The sequence below is a fragment of the Pelodiscus sinensis genome, chromosome 22 (assembly GCF_052426305.1).
Source record: "Pelodiscus sinensis isolate ZL-2025 chromosome 22, ASM5242630v1, whole genome shotgun sequence".
NCBI classification, from domain to species: Eukaryota; Metazoa; Chordata; order Testudines; family Trionychidae; genus Pelodiscus; species Pelodiscus sinensis.
This window is the reverse complement of record NC_143073.1, coordinates 13,946,787-13,964,865: the sequence shown is the minus strand read 5'-3', so window position 1 is coordinate 13,964,865 and position 18,079 is coordinate 13,946,787. Positions and strand designations below refer to the sequence as shown.

The 18,079-nt window shown below is 51.3% G+C and overlaps 1 protein-coding gene across 1 annotated transcript in view; it reads left to right on the top strand.

Annotated features, from left to right (window-relative positions):
• Positions 1-18,079, top strand: part of LOC102445440 (dnaJ homolog subfamily C member 3-like) — a 27,876-nt gene extending 9,797 nt beyond the window's left edge. The window contains exons 8-12 of the mRNA XM_075907178.2: positions 461-566; positions 8,988-9,108; positions 11,874-12,006; positions 14,921-15,069; positions 16,438-18,079. Coding sequence (XP_075763293.1) covers positions 461-566; positions 8,988-9,108; positions 11,874-12,006; positions 14,921-15,069; positions 16,438-16,580 — 652 coding nt within the window. The 3' untranslated portion in view covers positions 16,581-18,079. The remainder of the gene's footprint in view (positions 1-460; positions 567-8,987; positions 9,109-11,873; positions 12,007-14,920; positions 15,070-16,437) is intronic.

The following is an 18,079-nucleotide window of genomic DNA, read 5'->3' as shown; positions in this document are numbered from 1 at the left end:
TACCTGGAAATATCCCTCCCCCCCTTCCCGGCCACATGTCTAGGGAGCAGCCCCTGGATTGCCAGAGTCTGGCATGTTGGGGATAGTGGAGGGGCTGAGATGCAGCCAGCTCTGGAGTGGGATGCAGGGGCAATATATATGGGGATCTCCCACCTGGTGCTCAGATGCAGCCATCGCTGGGTGTAGTGCAGGGGCTGATTAAACAGGAATCCATGGGGCATGTGGGGGCATCTTGCCTGCAGCCAAGCACTCGGGGATCTCCTCTTTACAGAGTAGCGCCCACCTTTAGGCTCCCCCTGCACCTTCCCCCTGGAAGCCCTGCCTGGCTTTAGGTCTGGCATATTTTGGCTTTTCCAATATCCTCTGCTGGTGCCAGCCCTGCGTTTGGCCCGGTTCCCTTCCCCCACTTTGCCAACTGGTGCCCTGCTGGTGAGTGACGTGTGCTGCTCCCGGGGGACAGGTATGAGGACGCCATTGACAAGTACAAAGCGGCCATGAAGACGGAGCCACAAGTGGAGGTTTACACCACCAAGGCCAAAGCACGCATCTGTCACTGCCTCTCCAAGGTGAGCCCCCTCCTTGTGCTGGCATCTGTCCTGCCTGCCGTGGGGTGAGCTTGTGGGGGCAGGGAAAGGCAGGTAGGAGAGACAAACAGCAGGGCTGGGATGACCCTGTACATGGACGACTCACCCAGTGCTGACATGTGGCTACCTATGGAGTGGAGCACAGGGACTCTATACATGGACTCCTTGCCTGGTCCTGAGATGTGGCCATCTCTGGGGTAGAGCGTTGGAGCTGTATATATAAGGACCCCTTGCCCAGTGCTGAGATGCAGCCTCCAGTAGGGGACAGCAGGGTGCTGAGGAGCAGCCACCTCTCCTAGATTTCATAGCGTTTTGGATAGCCATGGGTAACTCAGGCTAGTGTTTGGGCCACATGACTGGGTTCGCCTTCATCTCAGTGGGCTGCGAGACTGTCCTAACCAAGATGGTCTCCCAGGCTAGAGCCGTTTTTCTAACTGTGCTTGCGTGCCTCCATTCAGGGTAAGCCAACTGCACAGTAGCAGCGCTGTGATTGGCTGCAGAGGGAGCTCATGACTCTCACAGTCAGTGTTGTGTGCAGTCAGCGCGTATCCTGGCTTTATGTACATGTCACTTTAGTAATGCCGGCAGGAGAAAAATACGTGGACAGAAACCAGTAGAATCTGGCAACCCTGTGTGTGGGAAACAGTGAACAAAATGTCTCGTGGGCCAGAACTCCAATAGGCCACGTGCAGGCCACTGGTTGCCCAGCACTGATTTGAGGCCAAAAGGTCTCTTTAGAAGATCTAGCCTGATCTCTTAGTCCCAGGCCAGTCCATTCCCCCTGTGCAGAACCTGAAGCCTTCAGCTGGAGTAAAGATTTCAGTCCTCAGGAGGCCCCACCTGTTATGAACCCCAGGCAGAGAATTAAGCAGGGGAGATGAATGGTTAACCAGTTAACTGATAAGCATCACCCTTACCGGGAGATACTTACTGGCTGGTAACTGATGGCCCAACCTGGCCAGAGCAGCCCCTGCCCATTTTGGGGTGTCCGGACCTGCTGTGCCATGCCATGGGCAGAGGGCATTCCTGCCTGCCCCTGTTTAAGCGGTTAACTGGTTAAACATAACATTTAAATGGCTAACTTATTAAACAGGATTTTACCTTCCTAATCCATGCCCCATGCAACCCTCTTTTCCAGCCCCTGCCAATCTGACCAGAGCAGAAATTCCTTCCTGACCACCAGTCTGGGGCTGGGTTGAACTCTGAGCTTGTGAGTAAGAACCAGTCAGTTGGGCACCTAGAAAGTGGGTTCTCTGGCCCGCCCCACCCAGTGTCCCACATCCAGCTGTGGCTGATGGCCAGCTCCGAGGAAGGCAAACGCTCAGAATACAGCAGGTCATTTGTGCCTCGGGGAAAAAATCCTTCCTGACCATACAGGCACCTAGCTGAGGCCCTGAAACATGAGACTGGATTGTAATCACAGCAAGTCTGTTCCCCAGGAGCTCTGTCTCTCTCTGCAGTTCCTGTTAGGGTCCCTTTTACAAGTCCTCCTAGCTTTCTCCTGGCTCAATTGCTCTCACGTGCAGGCCCAGTAGACCCACAGGAGCACAGCAGGGTCTGGTCCCGTCCAGCAGGGGGCAGCAGAGACACACAGCAGGGCCCATCTTCTCTAGCAGGGAGACATTACACACACACACACTCTCTCTCTCTCTCTCTCTCTCCATGCACACAGCCTGAAGTCAACATCTTTGTTCTGTGTAAAGGGGCTTTGAAGAGGCCTTTGTATCTAAGCCCCACCTGTGCCAGCAGCCTGAGGGCATAGTGGTATTTACAAAGGTTGTGGGAATCAGTTGGATAAGGAAGAGGCCAGCTGCAAAATCTCTTCATCCCTTTCATCCTTCTCAAAACCACATGCTGGCTCTGAGTAGAGCTTCCGGGAGGAAACCGGATGTTTGCTATTGCTCCAGTACACCCCATCCTATGCTCCACTTGCCTGTCTTTGAATGTTCCTATGGTTAGAACTGGTCAGAAATTGGGCATTAATTTCCAGCTGAAAAACTTATCTTTCATTAGAAAAATAAGATTTTTTTCCCCCCTCATATTGACACCTAACACTTTTCTGGTTTTCTGATGGAAAATACAAAATATTCTAGAAAAGCAGAGATTCTTCCTGTGAAACTTTCCTCCCAGTGTTCTCTTGGAGGAGAAACACTTCGCTGGTAAATTATCCAGTAGCCCTACTTGTGCTTGATGGACTAGACTGGAATCAGAACCCCTGGGTTCAATTCCTGGTGCTGCCGCGGACTCTCTGCAACACTGAAGGCAACACATTCAGAAGCTGCTATGGGTACGTTTACACAGCAAGACATTATGTTGAAATAATTTTGAGATGGAGAACTTCTTACTTTGACTCCTGTAACCCTCATTTCATGAGCAGTAAGGGAAGTCGAAGGAAGCAGTGGTAGATTTAGGGCAGGGCGAGCGGGTCGGCTGCCCTGGGCCCTGCGCTTCCTGAGGCCCCACACATGCGCCGTGTCAAAGGGGGGGCCCACGAAATTTCGCTGCCTGGGGCCCCACGACATGCCCAGGGCCCTGCGGCACTCTCAGCCACCCTTGGAAGGAAGTGTGTTCTTTCTTTGACTTCCTGCTATGCAGACAGCGCCAAAAGCCAAATTAAGGTATTTCAACTTAAGAACATAAGAATGGCCATACTGAGTTAGACCAAAGGTCCATCCAGCCCAGTACCCCTGTCTGCCGACAGTGGCCAATGCCAGGTGTCCCAGAGGGAGTGAATCGAACAGGTAATGATCAAGCAATCTCTCTCCTGCCATTCCTCTCCACCCTTTGACAAACAGAGGCTAGGGACACCATTCCTTACCCATCCTCGCTAATAGCCATTTATGGACTTAACCTCCATGAATTTAGCTAGTTCTCTTTTAAACCCTATTATAGTCCTAGCCTCACAACCTCCTCAGGCAAAGAGTTCCACAGATTGACTGCGCTGTGTGAAGAAGAACGTCCTTTTATTTGTGTTAAACCTGCTGCTCATTAGTTTCATTTGGTGGCCCCTAGTTCTTATATGATGGGAACAAGTAAATAACTTTCTTTTATTTACTTTCTCCACACCACTCATGATTTTATATACCTCTATCATATCCCCCCTTAGTCTCCTCTTTTCCAGGCTGAAAAGTCCCAGTCTCTTTAATCTCTTCTCATATGGGACCCATTCCAAACCCCTAATCATTTTAGTTGCCCTTCTCTGAACCTTTTCTAATGTCAGTATATCTTTTTTGAAATGAGGAGTCCACATCTATACGCAGTATTCAAGATGTGGGCGTACCATGGATTTATATAAGGGCAATAAGATATTCTCCATCTTATTCTCTATCCCTTTTTTAATGATTCCTTACATCCTGTTTGTTTTTTGACTGCCACAGCATACTGCATGGATGTCTTCAGAGAACTATCTACGATGACTCCAAGATCTCTTTCCTGATTAGTTGTAGCTAAATTAGCCTCCATCATATTATATGTATAGTTGGGGTTGTTTTTTCCAATGTGCATTACTTTACATTTATCCACATTAAATTTCATTTGCCATGTTGTTGCCCAGTTACTTAGTTTGGTGAGATCTTTTTGAAGCTTCACAGTCTGCTTTGGTCTTAACTACCTTGAGCAGTTTCGTATCATCTGCAAACTTTGCCACCTCACTGTTTACTCCTTTCTCCAGATCATTTATGAATATGTTGAATAGGATTGGTCCTAGGACTGACCCTTGGGGAACACCACTAGTTACCCCTCTCCATTCTGAGAATGTGCCATTTATTCCTATCCTTTGTTTCCTGTCTTTTAACCAGTTCTCAATCCATGAAAGGATCTTCTCTCTTATCCTATGACAACTTAATTTACATAAGAGCCTTTGGTGAGGGACCTTGTCCACATGTTTGTTGACCCCTTCAAAGAACTCAAGTAAGACAGGATTTGCCTTTACAGAAACCATGTTGACTTTTGCCCAACAAATAATTTGCCCGGTACTGACATTAGACTTACCCATCTGTAATTGCCAGGATCGCCTCTAGAGCCCTTTTTAAATATTAGCATTACGTTAGCTATCTTCCAGTCATTGGATACAGAAGCTGATTTAAAGGATAGGTTACAAACCATAGTTATAGTTCTGCAGTTTCACATTTGCGTTCTTTCAGAGCTCTTGGGCGAATGCCATCTGGTCCCGGTGACTTGTTACTGTTAAGCTTATCAATTAATTCCAAAACCTCCTCTAATGACACTTCAATCTGTGACAAGTCCTCAGATTTGTCACCTACAAAGGACGGGTCAGGTTTGGGAATCTACCCAACATCGTCAGCCGTGAAGACTGAAGCAAAGAATTCATTTACACAATTGACGTTGCTGAAGTTGCATATCAACTTTTGTCCTGCAGTGTAGACATGCCCTGTCTGATTTAGCTGCCTAAAGGAGGATTGGGGGCCACTCACCCACAGAAAAATCAGTCAGAGGCCACATGCAAGGGAGAAACAAAAAGAAAAAACCCCTCACAGATGTGGCCCCCAACTGAGAAGCAGAAATAAAAGACATTCACCTCACTATCTCAAGCTTCACCTCAGAACCTAGGGGACTGGGGCTAGTAGATTTTGTAGGGCACCCTTAAGCTCTGATGTGGGGACAAAAATGAGGAGTTCAGTGCATGGTAGGGGGCTGCTGGTGAGCAGGCTGGGGTGGGAATATGGGTCTGGGAAGGAGGTAGGGTGCAGGGGTGGTCTGGGTGGAAGGGAGGGTGCAGGAATGAGCTGGGGATGCGAGGTTTGGGCCCACCTATGTGGATGCAGGGCATGGAGGCCGGGCATGGGCGCACCTACCTGGCGGAGTTCCTGGAGGAGCACATGGCTTCATGCCGCTCTGGGTGCTGCAAGGAAACGTCCCCCACCAGCACCGTAGGAGCAGTGCCTGTAGGGAGCGCTTTCCTGTAGTGCACGGAGCTGCTTCCCCCATGCCAGGCAGAGCCCGTGGGCCAGATCCAGCGCAATTTACCTGAATTGGGCCCATGAGGCTCCCCTCTCACTAGCGCACCAGTCATAGCATCCCTCATTTGGCTGGAATACCAGCTCGTGCCCTTGTGGGGGTCGGAGGTTGAGCCCCGAGCCTTGCATACTAGATCAACGCAAGCTGTGGACAGTAGGTTCCCCATCCCTGCCCTAAAGTGACTGAATTTAAACTCATTGCTTTTGAAAATGGCACCTTGAATTTGTGTGCCTTGGTTTCTCTTGATGATATGGGGAGAGAGTACCCTTTCTTGCATTGCAGGGGGACTGGTGAGGGTGGATCTCTGAATGAATATATGTAAGAGGGGTGGACAATAATTTTTGACGATTGAGGACCACGCTCTTCCATGGTATTAATGGAGGAAGTGGGTGTGGGATGGAGGTAGGATGCAAAAGGGAGCTCAGGGTAAGGGATTGGGGTGCAGGAGGGAGAGTGGGATCTGGGAGGGAGTTTGGGTGAAGGAGGCACATGTGACCTAGGGCAGGGGACTGGGATGGAAGGGGTTGGGTTGTAACCTAGGGTAGGAGAGGATTGTGATCTGGGGCAGAGGATTGGTGTGGGGATATGAGTACAGGAGGGGGGAAGAGGGTATATTAAGTGGAGGGGTAGAGGGTTGAGGAAGGGAGGGGCTGGGCTGCCAGAGGCAGGCTCTGGCCAGGAGACTTACCAGCCAGCAGCCCAACCAACCTGCAGGGCCATGTGCTTGTGTGAATAACTGAGCTGGCGGGAAGGCAGGCATGGTGGTTCGTGTGCTGCCTGCTGTTCAAACGGGCAGCTCCCATTAGCCATTTTCTGGCCAGAAGCTGGCCAATGGGATTATGCTTGGGGTGGGAGTTACACCTAAAGCCTTCCTCCCGCCCCTTTGGGATCACAATTTTTAAAGAGAAACGGTCCTGCAGCTGCTTTTCTGAGCAGTGTGCAGGGCAAGCAGGGGAGCCTGCCTGGGACTTCCCAACAGTGTTCCCTCTAAGATTTTCCATCCTTGGGCAAGTTGAATCTTCTTTTGGGCAGGTTAAAATTTTGTATGTGCCCCACCAATATTGAGGTAGTGTGCGGATGTGTACCCTCCAGTACAAACAAAAACCATAAATATAAATATCTATTTAAATAGTCCATAGGTGTGGAAGAAAATATATTAAAACAAGGGATAATTAACAAGGAGCAATGCTTATGATTATTTAATATGAAATCAAATAAAAAGAAAATTAACACTAACCTTGGCAGAAGAAGTGGGTTGTGCCCATGAAAACTCCTGACACTATTTATATATTTTGTTAGTCTCAGGTGCTACAGAACCATTGTTTTTTTTAAGGTTTTTTAGTTACAGACTAACATGGCTGCACCTCTGAGACCTTGGAGTACATGTATCATCATCCTTTCTAACCGACAGATGCATGTTTAAAAGATCTTGCAAATAAGGTTTCATCCTACAAAACAGCTAGCATCACACAGCTTGCTGCTTCTGACTGATAAGAGCTAGAACTCTACCAGATAGAAAAGATCTGGCTTTAATGCAATATAATTTACCATGTATTAATTAGTAACACAGGATTTTAAAAAATCCTTAAGATGAGAGTTTTAGATGTCTGCAATACTTCAAAAAAATCTGCTAAAAGAATCTTTCTTTCTTACATTAAGCCATTAACACAGGGTTGGGCAATAATTTTTGATGGGGGAGGGGCCACTCCAAGGATTTGGTAGGTAGTTGAGGCCTGCATTCTTCCATTATATTAATGCAGGAGGTGTAGGGATCAGGGATAGAAGTTGGATGCAGAAGGGAGCTTGGGGCTTGGGATCTGGGAGGGAGTTTGGGTGAAGTAGGGGATCGTGACCTGGGGCAACGGACTGGAGTGAGGATGGGTTGCAGAGCCTGGGAGGGGGTTGTGACCTGGAGCAGGAGTGCAGGGATTTGGGCTGTGACCAGGGATAGCAGAATGGGGTGCAAGGTCTGAGAAAGGGTTGTGACCTGAGGAGGAATGTAGGAGGGGATGCAGTGACTGGGAAGGTGTCTAGGGGATAAAGCAGGGGAGCAGAAGGTTTGGGTTATTTGGGGTAGGAGGGAAGAAGGGATGGAGAGGATGGGGGGGAAGAAGGGAGGAGCTTGGGTGCCAGAGATAGGCTCTGTCTGGGAGAACTTACCTGGCTTCACACCAGCAGCTCAGCAGGTTCCTTAGCCAGGGTCCTTGCCTTTCCACCCCTGTACATGCTCAGGGGAGCTGCAGGAGCTGTGTTTATTGCTCTAATCTAAACTGAATCCTGTGAGCCCCGGGGATGAGGAATGAGGGGCAGGTCACATGTTGCCTGTCCTGCAAACAGGCTGCTGCTATTGGCCGAAACTGACCAATAGGAGCTGCTGGGGCAGCATGAGAAACCTGTCTCCCCTCCCTCCAGGTTGTCAGCGTTCACAAACACACACATGGCCCTGTAGCCAGCTTTCTGGAGTGTCAAGCAGGAGCAGGGCAGGCAGGGAGCCAGCTGGGGCTTTCGCAGCCGGATCCAGCCTGCAGATCATCTTTTGCCCAGCCCTGGAGTAGAGGGTGGAGCCTGCTTTTCCATTTATAGCAGGCAGCAGAATTGTGCGGGAGGGAAGGTTGCATGGATTTGTTTGCAAGGCAGCAGTGGCAGGATGGGAGAGGAATCTCAGCTCTGGGTGAGGCAGGGACCATTCACACTGACATGGGACTGGGGTTAGAACATGTGAGCACCATGCGCAACAGTGCAATTTCTTTGTCTCCCTCACATGCACCCACACAGCGAGTTTCCCCCCCGAGACACCTGCACCACACCAGAGTGTTCCCAGTGTGACTAACGCAGCTAGATCAAGATGCGCGGTGTGTGTAGGAGACGAAATTCGCACCTGGGCAGCCCTCAAGGAGAGAGGGCCGTGGGAGAAAGAGAAGGCAGTGGGGCACGTTGGTAGAATAGTGAGCATGTGTCAGAGCACATCCTGGAGGAGAAGGCATGTGCCTGAGAGGAGGGTTAATGGGGGACATCCTTAAGAAAGTGGGGACATGGGGCAGCATGGGCATGTCCCAGAGAGGGTTTGGGGTATGTCTGGGGTGGGTCTGTGGATCTCAGCCCAGAGAGGATGGGGTGAGCTGTCGGGGAGCCAGTGGGGTATGTCTTGGAGAGGGTGGGAGACTTGTCCCATAGAGTGGGGGACATGGGTCTTGGAAATAGTGATGGTGCATATGTGGGTAGTTGGGCATGTCCTGGATAGATTAGGGGTGTCGTCCCCCCCCCCCAGGGAAAGAGGCATGTCCTGGGGGGCAGTCACAGAAAGAGTGGGGTGCTGTTGGGTGTGTCCCAGAAAGGGGTGAGGAGTATCCTGGGGGGGGTGCAGAAATAGAGAGGGATGGAACAGTCCTACAGTTGCAGCCTGACCCACCTCTCCTCCCCCGCCAGAGCAAACAACCCCAGGAGGCCATTGATGTTTGCACGGAGGCTCACCAGCGGGACCCACATAACATCTTCATCCTGCGCGACCGGGCTGAGGCCTACATCCTGAACGACGAGTTCCAGAAAGGTAGGGTGCAGGAGCAGCTCCCGCCCTGCACTGCTGGCGGGGACTGGCCCGCTGGCTGGAAAACTCCCAGCAGCCAGGCCGCAGGGCTCAGAGCAGGTCTCTGACCGGCCTTTGTTTGGGAATGTTCAGGAGACTTGACTCAGCCTGCCTGGATCAGGGCCAGCTCAGGAGCAAAGGCAGAGCCGTGTGCCCTCTGTGCATTATACCTGTGTGGTTTCGCCCCATCCTCCCGGCCACCACCAATGCTCTACTTCAGCACAGCCCTTGGGGAAGGAGTCGCTCCTTGCTGGCCACCCTGCTATCGACCTGGGCAGTGCGGCCTCGTGGCTTGAGCCCTGCCTGGGAGTCAGGATCCTGGACTCTCCCAGCTCTGGGACAAAGAGTGGAAACTAGGAGGTTTGAACAGGGGTAGGTCTGGGTGGCTGGACTCCCGGTTTTGTTGTAGGGCTGGTGTGTGTCTGGGGATGAGTGAGGCAGGAAGATCTGGGAGCCAGGAGACCTGGATTCTGTCCCACACAGGAGGGGAGTGTTGTGGCATAGAGTGGGAGCCAGGATCTCCTGGGTTCTCTCTCTGACTCTGCCCTGCTAAGTGGAAAGTCCGTTCTTTTCCCTTTCTGATCCTTTGTCTGTCTAGTGGAGCAGGAGCCTTTAGGCGCTGCTGTTATCCAAACAGTGATTAATAAAGTTAAGAGCCCGGGTGACTTGCAAGGAGATCCCTCGTTAGGAACATCGATGTTTTTGTGTGGGTCAGTTTCATCGGGGTCAGCCACCTTTGTTCCAGACCCTGACCTGAAACTGACTTGAGTTGATCTGAAACAGCTCAGAACTTAGCCGGGGAAAAAAGATGGAGGGGGAATTTACTCACAAAAAATTCCCTGATAATTGGGTGCTATTTGTTTTTGTCTAAATTTTTCAATGGAAAATCTTTTTTAAAATGACAGAAATCAGGACTGGGATAATTTCTGATGGAATATGGGAGAAAAAATTGATTTGGATATGCAATTGTGATACCTCCTGGATGATCTAATTTGAGGGCTGGGATCCCGTGTTGGACTGCATGTCCCATGATGCACTGCAAACACTGCTCTTGGAGATGGGAGACATTGTAGTTTGGGTTCTTTGAGTTGGGAGTGCCTGGTTAAACATGCCCTGGCACACAGCATAATCTGCTTTCTTCAGGATGGGGAGTGGGGCAGTGTGTGAGCTGTATTTTGATGCGTAATGCTCCCCTCATTCTCTACATAGGCTGAGCTCCACCTCCCATGATGCATTCTGCCAGGGCTCCCATAATACAGTGTTGTGGCCCAGCAGGAGGCGAGACCATGATGTAACATGGTACTTGGGTGCCTCATGACCTCAGTTGGGCTATATTTCCCATGATGCATCCACATCTGCCTTCTTCGAGATGCGATGCACCAGGGAACCCCATCACTGTGGTGCATCATGGGAGCTGTAGTTTGCCTAAAGCATGAAGCTCACAGAGAACATAAGAGCAGCCACACTGGATCAGACCAAAGGTTTATCTAGCCCGGTATCCTGTCTTCCAACAGTGGCCAGTGCCAGATGCCCCAGAGGGAGTGAACAGAACAGGTAATCATCACATGATCCCTCTCCTGTCATCCATTGCCAGCCTCTGACAAACAGAGGCTAGGGACACCATTCCTACCCATCCTGGCTCATAGCCATTGATGGACATATCCTCCATGAATTTATCTAGTTCTTTTTTGAACTCTGTTAAAGTCCTGGTCTTCACAACATCCTCTGGCAAGGAGTTCCACAGGTTGACTGTGCGCTGTGTGAAGAAAAACTTCCCTTTGTTTGTTTTAAACCTACTACATATTAATTTTATTTGGTGATCCCTGGTTCTTATTATGGAAACAAGTAAATATTTTTCCTTATTCACTTTTTCTACATCAGCCATGATTTTATGGACATTTATCTTATCCCCCCTTAGTCTCCTCTTTTATAAGATGAGAAGTCCCAGTCTTTTTAATTTCTCTTCATATGGGACCTGTTCCAAACCCCTAATCATTTTTGTTGTTTTTTTCTGAACCTTTTCCAATGCCAATATATCTTTTTTGGGAAGAGGCGACCACATTTGTACGCAGTATTGAAGATGTAGCTGTACCATGGATTTATACAGAGGCAATAAGATATTTTCTGTCTTATTTTCTACCCCTTTTTAATGATTCCTAACATTGTTTGCTTTTTTGACTGCTGCTGCACACTGAGTGGATGTTTTCAGAGGATTATCCACAATGACTCCAAGATATCTCTCTTATGTAGTTGTAGCTAAATTAGTCCCCATCATATTGTTTGAATAGTTGGGATTATTTTTTCCAATATTTATTAACATTAAATTTCATGTGCCATTTTGTTGCCCAATCACTTAGTTTTGTGAGATCTTTTCAAAGCTCTTCACAGTCTGCTTTGGTCTTAAATGGAGATACAGGGCAACCAAACTACATCTCTCATGATGAACCATGATCACCTCTTTTTAAGAGACAATGCAAAAACAAAAGTTAACTGTTGCGCTAGTGCATCTTGGGAGATGCCCAGCCACAGAGTAGAACCAGGCACAGGAAGGACCCAAACTACAAGTCCTAACAGCAGGGAGTGCCTGGCAGTTGGCATCAAAGGCTCTGGGCTGGTCCCGCCACAAAGGGAGCCATGGTGCTGGGCGGTAATTGACCAGGGGATGAGGGTTGCGCTGTGAGAAGTCTGGTCCTGGGGCATGGCATGAGGTAGCTCTGCTTGGTTCACAGCGGTGGAGGATTACCAGGAGGCCAAGGAGTTTGATGGGGAAAATGAAGAGGTGAAGGAGGGGCTGGAGAGAGCTCAGAAGCTCCTAAAGCAGTCAAAGAAGCGCGACTACTACAAGATCCTGGGGATCCGGAGGTGAGTGTCCACACGTTTCATCTACCCATCGGCTGGGCCGGGAACACAAGAACGACTATATAGAATCAGCCCAAAGGTCCATCTAGCCCGGTATCTTGTTTTCCAACAGTGGCCTGTGCAAAGTGCCCCAGAGGAATGAATAGAACAGAGAATCATCAAGTGATCCATCCCCTGTCACCCAGTCCCAGCTGTTGGCAAACAGAGACTAGGGACCCCATCCTTACCTACCCTGGCTAATAGCCATTGATAGACCTACCTTCCATGAATGTATCTAGCACTTTTTTGAATCTTGTTATAGTCTTGACCTTCACAACATCCACTGGCAAGGAGTTCCACAGGTTGACTGTGTGTTGTGTGAATAAATATGGTCTTTTGTTGGTTTTAAACCTGCTGCCTATTAATTTCATTGGGTGACACCCCCCCCCCCCCAAGTTCTTGTACTATGGGAAGGAGTAAATAATTCTTCTTTTTTCACTTTCCCCACCCCAGTCATGATTTAATAGATCTCTATTATATCCCCCTTCAGTTTCTTTTCCAAGCTGAAAAGTCCCAGTCTGATTAATCTCTCCTCACATGGCAGCTGTTTCTTACCCCCTCATCATTTTTGTTGCTTTTTTCTGAACCTTTTCCAATGCCAAGGTATCTTTTTGGAGATGAGGCAACCACGTCTGCACCATCTCCTATATATCTGGGCGAACCATCCTATATATTTGAGAGAGTTTGTCTGTTTGACTGTGTCCAACTGTCTGTCTGTCCAAGAACTCCTAAATGGTAAGATCTAGGGCCACCAAGTTTGGTAGGCAGCTTCCTCTTAAAGCAAAGTAAGGATTGGGTTGTGCCAGGAGACCAGGATGTGCCTGGAATGGGATAGTTTCTCATAAAACCAAACAAAAAAGAGACCGAATCACCAGGCAAGTGAAAGGGGCTGGCTGGGGGTGCCCCTCCTCCATCAGAGACTGCCACAGCCCAGATCCTCCCGCCCACCAGGCACCGTTTGCTGGGGGTCTCAAGCGCCTTCACCCTGATTCATCCAGGAACATTGCTGGCTGTTGGCCCTTGTCAAGGAGCAAGGGGAAAGTGCACCGTTTGCTTAGTTCCTCACTCTGGGGAGGGCGGGGGCAGACAAACCTGGACCTGCCCCAGCTGAGGAACATGCCTCCCTCCCCTAGCTGTGCCCGCTGGAGCTGCAGTGGCCATGAAGAGGCGCTTCTCCCCTCGCCCCACGCTGCTGTGGGAAGAGAAGGTTGAAGTAGTCCTTTCTCCACGGGGCAGCCTGCATACTGAACCCCTCACCCCCGCCCCACTCCAGAGCAGTGATTTAAATGAAGAAAAACAATAATTAATGAGTCAAGGTTCTGAGTAACGCCTGGTAAATCTTCTAATGAAATTATAGAGGAGCTTATTCGTATTCTTGATCCCTTTCCTAACCATCCCCGACATGCTGTTTGCTTTTCTGACGCAGTGCCTGTGGGGAGGGGGCTGGGGGCTTGGACTGGGGCGCTCCCTGGCCCAGCCCCCTGAGCACCCACAGCCCAATGGGAAAGAGTTTCTGGACCCCTGGGCCATAAGGAAGAGGGGATTGGGGCCCAGAACTGCATGTTAATTCCTGTCTGAATTTGTCCAGTTTCAGCATCCAGGTTCTTGTTAGACCTTTGCCTGTGTCCCCGTGTAGGTCGTTCTAGCCTGAGATCACGGTTCTCTGCCCCCCTTCACGTCCTGTGTGTCCGAGCGGGAGGCTCTCGCTCTAAGGCTAACTTTTTGCCTGAGGGCACGTCTTGGTATGGAAATTGTATGTTGGGCCACGAATGCTCACGAAATTGGGGGTTGGGATGCGGGAGGGGGTGAGGGCTCTGGGGCAGGGCCAGAAATGAAGAATTTGGGATGTGGAGGGGACTGTTGGCTGGAACACGGGATTGGGGCACAGTGGGAGTGGGTGCTCTGCATGGGGGTGCAGGCTCCAGGTCTGGGCTGGGGATGAGGAGATTGGGGTACAGGAGGGGGCCCTGGCCTGGGATAGAGGGGCTCGGGGCAGAAGGGGGAAAAGGACTCGGGCAGAATGGTGGGGAGCTGGGGGTGCGTACTCTGGGATGGGGCTAGGTATGAGGGGTTTGGGGTGAAGGGGGGGTGCTGGGCTGACATTGGGGCTCAGGGGTGCAGGATCCAGGCATCAGTTACCTGAAGTGACCCTTGGAAGCAGTGGCCTGTCCCTCTCCGGCTCCCAGGCAGAGGCAGGGCCACGTGGCTCTGCGTATTGCCCCGTCTGTAGGCTCTTCTCCCACAGCTCTCACTGGCCACGGTTCCTGGCCAATGGGAGCTGCAGAGGCAGCGATGGGGGCAGCATGTGGCACCCCCTGGCTGCCCCTGCTTCCAGGAGCCGCACAGAGCTGCTGCCCGTGCAGAGTGGGGCACAGGAGACCCCCAAACCCCTTTTCTAGCAGGAGCTCCAGGGCCAGTTTAGATGGTTCAACGGGCTGGATGCAGCCCGCAGGCTGTAGTTTGCCCGTCCCTGCTCCAGCCTCTAACTCTTGTGGCCTCTCCAGGTTGTCAACATCCTTGTGGAACTGGGGACCTCAGAGCCGGAGGACAGGCCCAATGGCTATTAGCCAGGATGGGCAGGGATCGAGTCCCTAGCCTGTTTGCTAGAAGCTGGGAATGGGCGACGGGAGGGATCCCTTGATGTTTCTCTGTTTGATTCATTCCCTTTGGGGCTCCTGGCATTGTCCGCTGTTAGCAGACAGGACACTGGGCTGGATGGACCTTTGGTCTGACCCTGTCTGGCCGTTCTTATGTTCTCGTTGGTGGCATGGCTCATGTAGACGGGGCCCTGGCTTGCATAGCAAGGCGGAGAGTCCGGCCGCCGGTGCTGGGTAGCTCTCCCTTTGGTGTCCTTATGCCACCTGTTTGGGTTCCCCAGGAATGCCAACAAGCAGGAGATCCTCAAGGCCTACCGGAAGCTGGCCCAGCAATGGCATCCCGACAATTTCCAGTCTGAGGACGAGAAGAAGGAGGCGGAGAAGAAGTTCATCGACATTGCAGCCGCTAAAGAGGTCCTGACGGACCCTGGTAAGGCCTGGCCAGGGGGTAGATGGAGCGCCTGAGACTCAGCAAGGCGTCCCTGGCATGGCCACCCTTGTGGGCCCTTCCCAGCCCGCTGCAGCTGCTCCAGTCCTGCCCGAGGCAGCGATGTGGATGTTGCCTCCTGTGGCCTTTCCCTGCTCCCAGCGGTGCCCAGCCCCAGAGTGGGAGGCAGCCTCTGCCTGGGGGAGTCTGTAGCTTAAACCTTCCTGACCGAGCTTAAACCTTCCTGATGCCTGGAGCGGCCAGCCAGTGGCATTCTCCCTTCCAAACGGGGCTGCTCTGGGTGTGGCAGGGTGCTCGGGTGCCCATAGCAAAGCCCGGTGAGTGGCATGATTTGCCACCGTGTTCCCTTTCATCACAATTCCCAAGTCTGAGCCAGGCCCTGGTGGTGAAAGTCTGCTGGGAGTCCCCCCCCCCTTCAGTGTGCTGCCCCCTGTGGGCCCACACGATCCCACCATGCCTCCGAGCCTGGTCCCCGTTTCCCACTGGGGCTCTCAGCACCAATGGCGGCTGAGAGGGGCTTCCCTGCGTAGAGAGCACCAGCCGCTGGGAGGCGAGGCACACGGGCCTTTCCAGAGGCAGCCAGTCCCCAGGCAGCGGTTGGGTTAGTGGGGAAGAGCCAAGGAACAGCTGTTACAGGTGACAGCCCTGGGAAGCCATGTTCTCCAAGGGCCCCCTCTCCGGTCTCTGTGTTCTTGGCCCCCTGTGGCTCCCCTTGTTCTCCAGGGGTCGCTGGGCTGTTGGGGTGTGCAGCTGCCTCTGCTTTAGGGTTAACGTCTCTGATTCCATGGGTGATCCAGGGCTGGAGCACCCATGGGGGAAAAAATAGGGTGTGTTCAGCACCCCGCAGCCACAGCTGTTTGGTGGCTTGTAGAAAGCCTTGGGGGAGGGTGGAATGCAGCAGGTGGACAGGCGGGAGCCTTGGGGAGGGAGTGAAGCAGAGGTGGGAGGAAGCGGCATGAGGGTGGGGCCTTTTTGGAGGGAGTGGAGTGGGGTGGGAAGAACTGGTGTGACGGGCCTCAAGGCAGGGGGCGGAGTGGGACGGAGGCCCTGGGGGACGGGGCAGATCAAGGGCAAGACCTTTGGGGAAGGGGCAGAGTGGGACAGGACCTTGGGGCAGAGTGGGGATGCAGCACCCCATGTCAGCGCTTATGTGTCCAGCCACCAGTGTCTCCATAGGGTCTTCTATTCAACTGTGTCCGAACAGTCCCAAGCCCCCAGCCCTTAGCAGCCTCGCCCAAGGGAGAAATGACCTCTGCCCAGTCCATGGGCAGCAGTGCCTAATGGGTAGGCACAGAGACAAACTCAGATATTCCCCCAAATCCCCTGCATCACCACACCTTTCTCTTCCAGACATGCGGCAGAAGTTCGACGCCGGAGAGGACCCCTTGGACCCCGAGAACCAGCAAGGGGGAGGAGGGCATCCCCACCAGTGGCCTTTTGAATTTAACCCTTTCGGCTCTGGCAATTTCCACTTCAAGTTTCACTTCAATTAACTCGGGGGCGGGAGGAGGAGCTCCAGACTGTGCATCGAGGGGAGACTGGGGGCCAATGGGCCAGGTGCCTGTCTCTACTGTAATGACTCTGCATATGCACCGGAACCGCCTCCCACTCAAGGTGCCACATTTCTTTTCGGGCTGAGGTGCCGGGCCTGGGAATGGGTCATCTCTGCAGCACGTGCTTTCCAAATGACCTGCAAATGGGTAGAAAAACGGCTTCTTGATGGTATGTCGAGGCCTGCGAGGATTGCTCTTTCTATGCCAAATTTCCTGGAGAACTAATTGGATTCTCTCCGTGTGCATCCCATCTTTGTAGGATCTCAGCACCGATGTGCAACATGCGCCTAACCCCCCTCTTCATCGAGACGGGCATCTGTTTTCATTCAGATCCTCTCCATCTCCTCTTGTTTGTTTGCCAACGCCCAACACGCATTTAGGAGAAAAGCGGCCTGTGCTGAAGTTCAGTGTGACGGTGGATTAGAAATTTCCCATCAAAAGGGGGTGTCATTTGCCCAGGTGTAACTAGGCAAACTATTTGCCACAAGGAAACTTTCTATGAAAAGTGTCTGCTGTGGAAAGTTGCGGCTTTTTGTTGGAAATACAAACAAAGGCCTCAAAAGTGAAAAATTTTCAATCTGGACTCATGGGAGTTAGGGCCTCATACCTCTTATTCCCTATAAGCATGGCCTGTATCTCCAACCATCTAGCAAGGGCTCTCGTGATGCACATCTCCCCCTCCAATAGAGTAGGCAGTGGTGCATCCTGGAAGATGTAGTCCAGAAAGGGAACATGCAATGCCTGAACTACATCTCCCATGAAGATGTCAGCTTGCCCGGACCAACCAGTCCTGCAAAGCAGGTAAAAGACATTTCTGCTGTGCACGGGTGTGGTTGATTTACAAACAAATCAGAATCAGTTGGGGGAAAAACACTTTCTGGATTCTTAGTATTTTTTCAATGAACCAAAAAAAGCCTTTTTTCCCTTAAAAAAAAAAAAAAAAAAAACTCCCTTGCACAGTGAACTTGCCCAAATTCCAGGATTAAAAAACCCTTTTTCCTTGTGTGTATTTTTTTGCAGAGAAATACAATTTGTTTCCCCTTCCTGCCAAATGTCCCTCGCAGGCCTTTGTGTAGAAAGATGCAGACCTCATTAGTATTTTCCTTTTCCAGTTTTCTGGTGGGCTACATGGTTCTCTATTCCTGACTGACTTTCCTCTACGAGGACTCTGCTAATCCTGTCAGGGCGGATGAAAGCAGGACTTCTATTCCCACCCTCCGTGCTGCTCGCTCTGTCTGGTAGTGTTGCAGTCAGTCCCACTGATATTTTATAACTGATCCGGATTTCTCCCCCACCTCCCTTTGCTATTTTATAGATACAGTTTTAATGTTGATTTCATTCCAGGAGCGGGTTACACACTGTAATCGTTGCGTAAGTAAGGGGCAACTGAAGTGCCCCAACCCTAAGTGCTGGGATTAAAGTTTGTATTGCAAACAGGG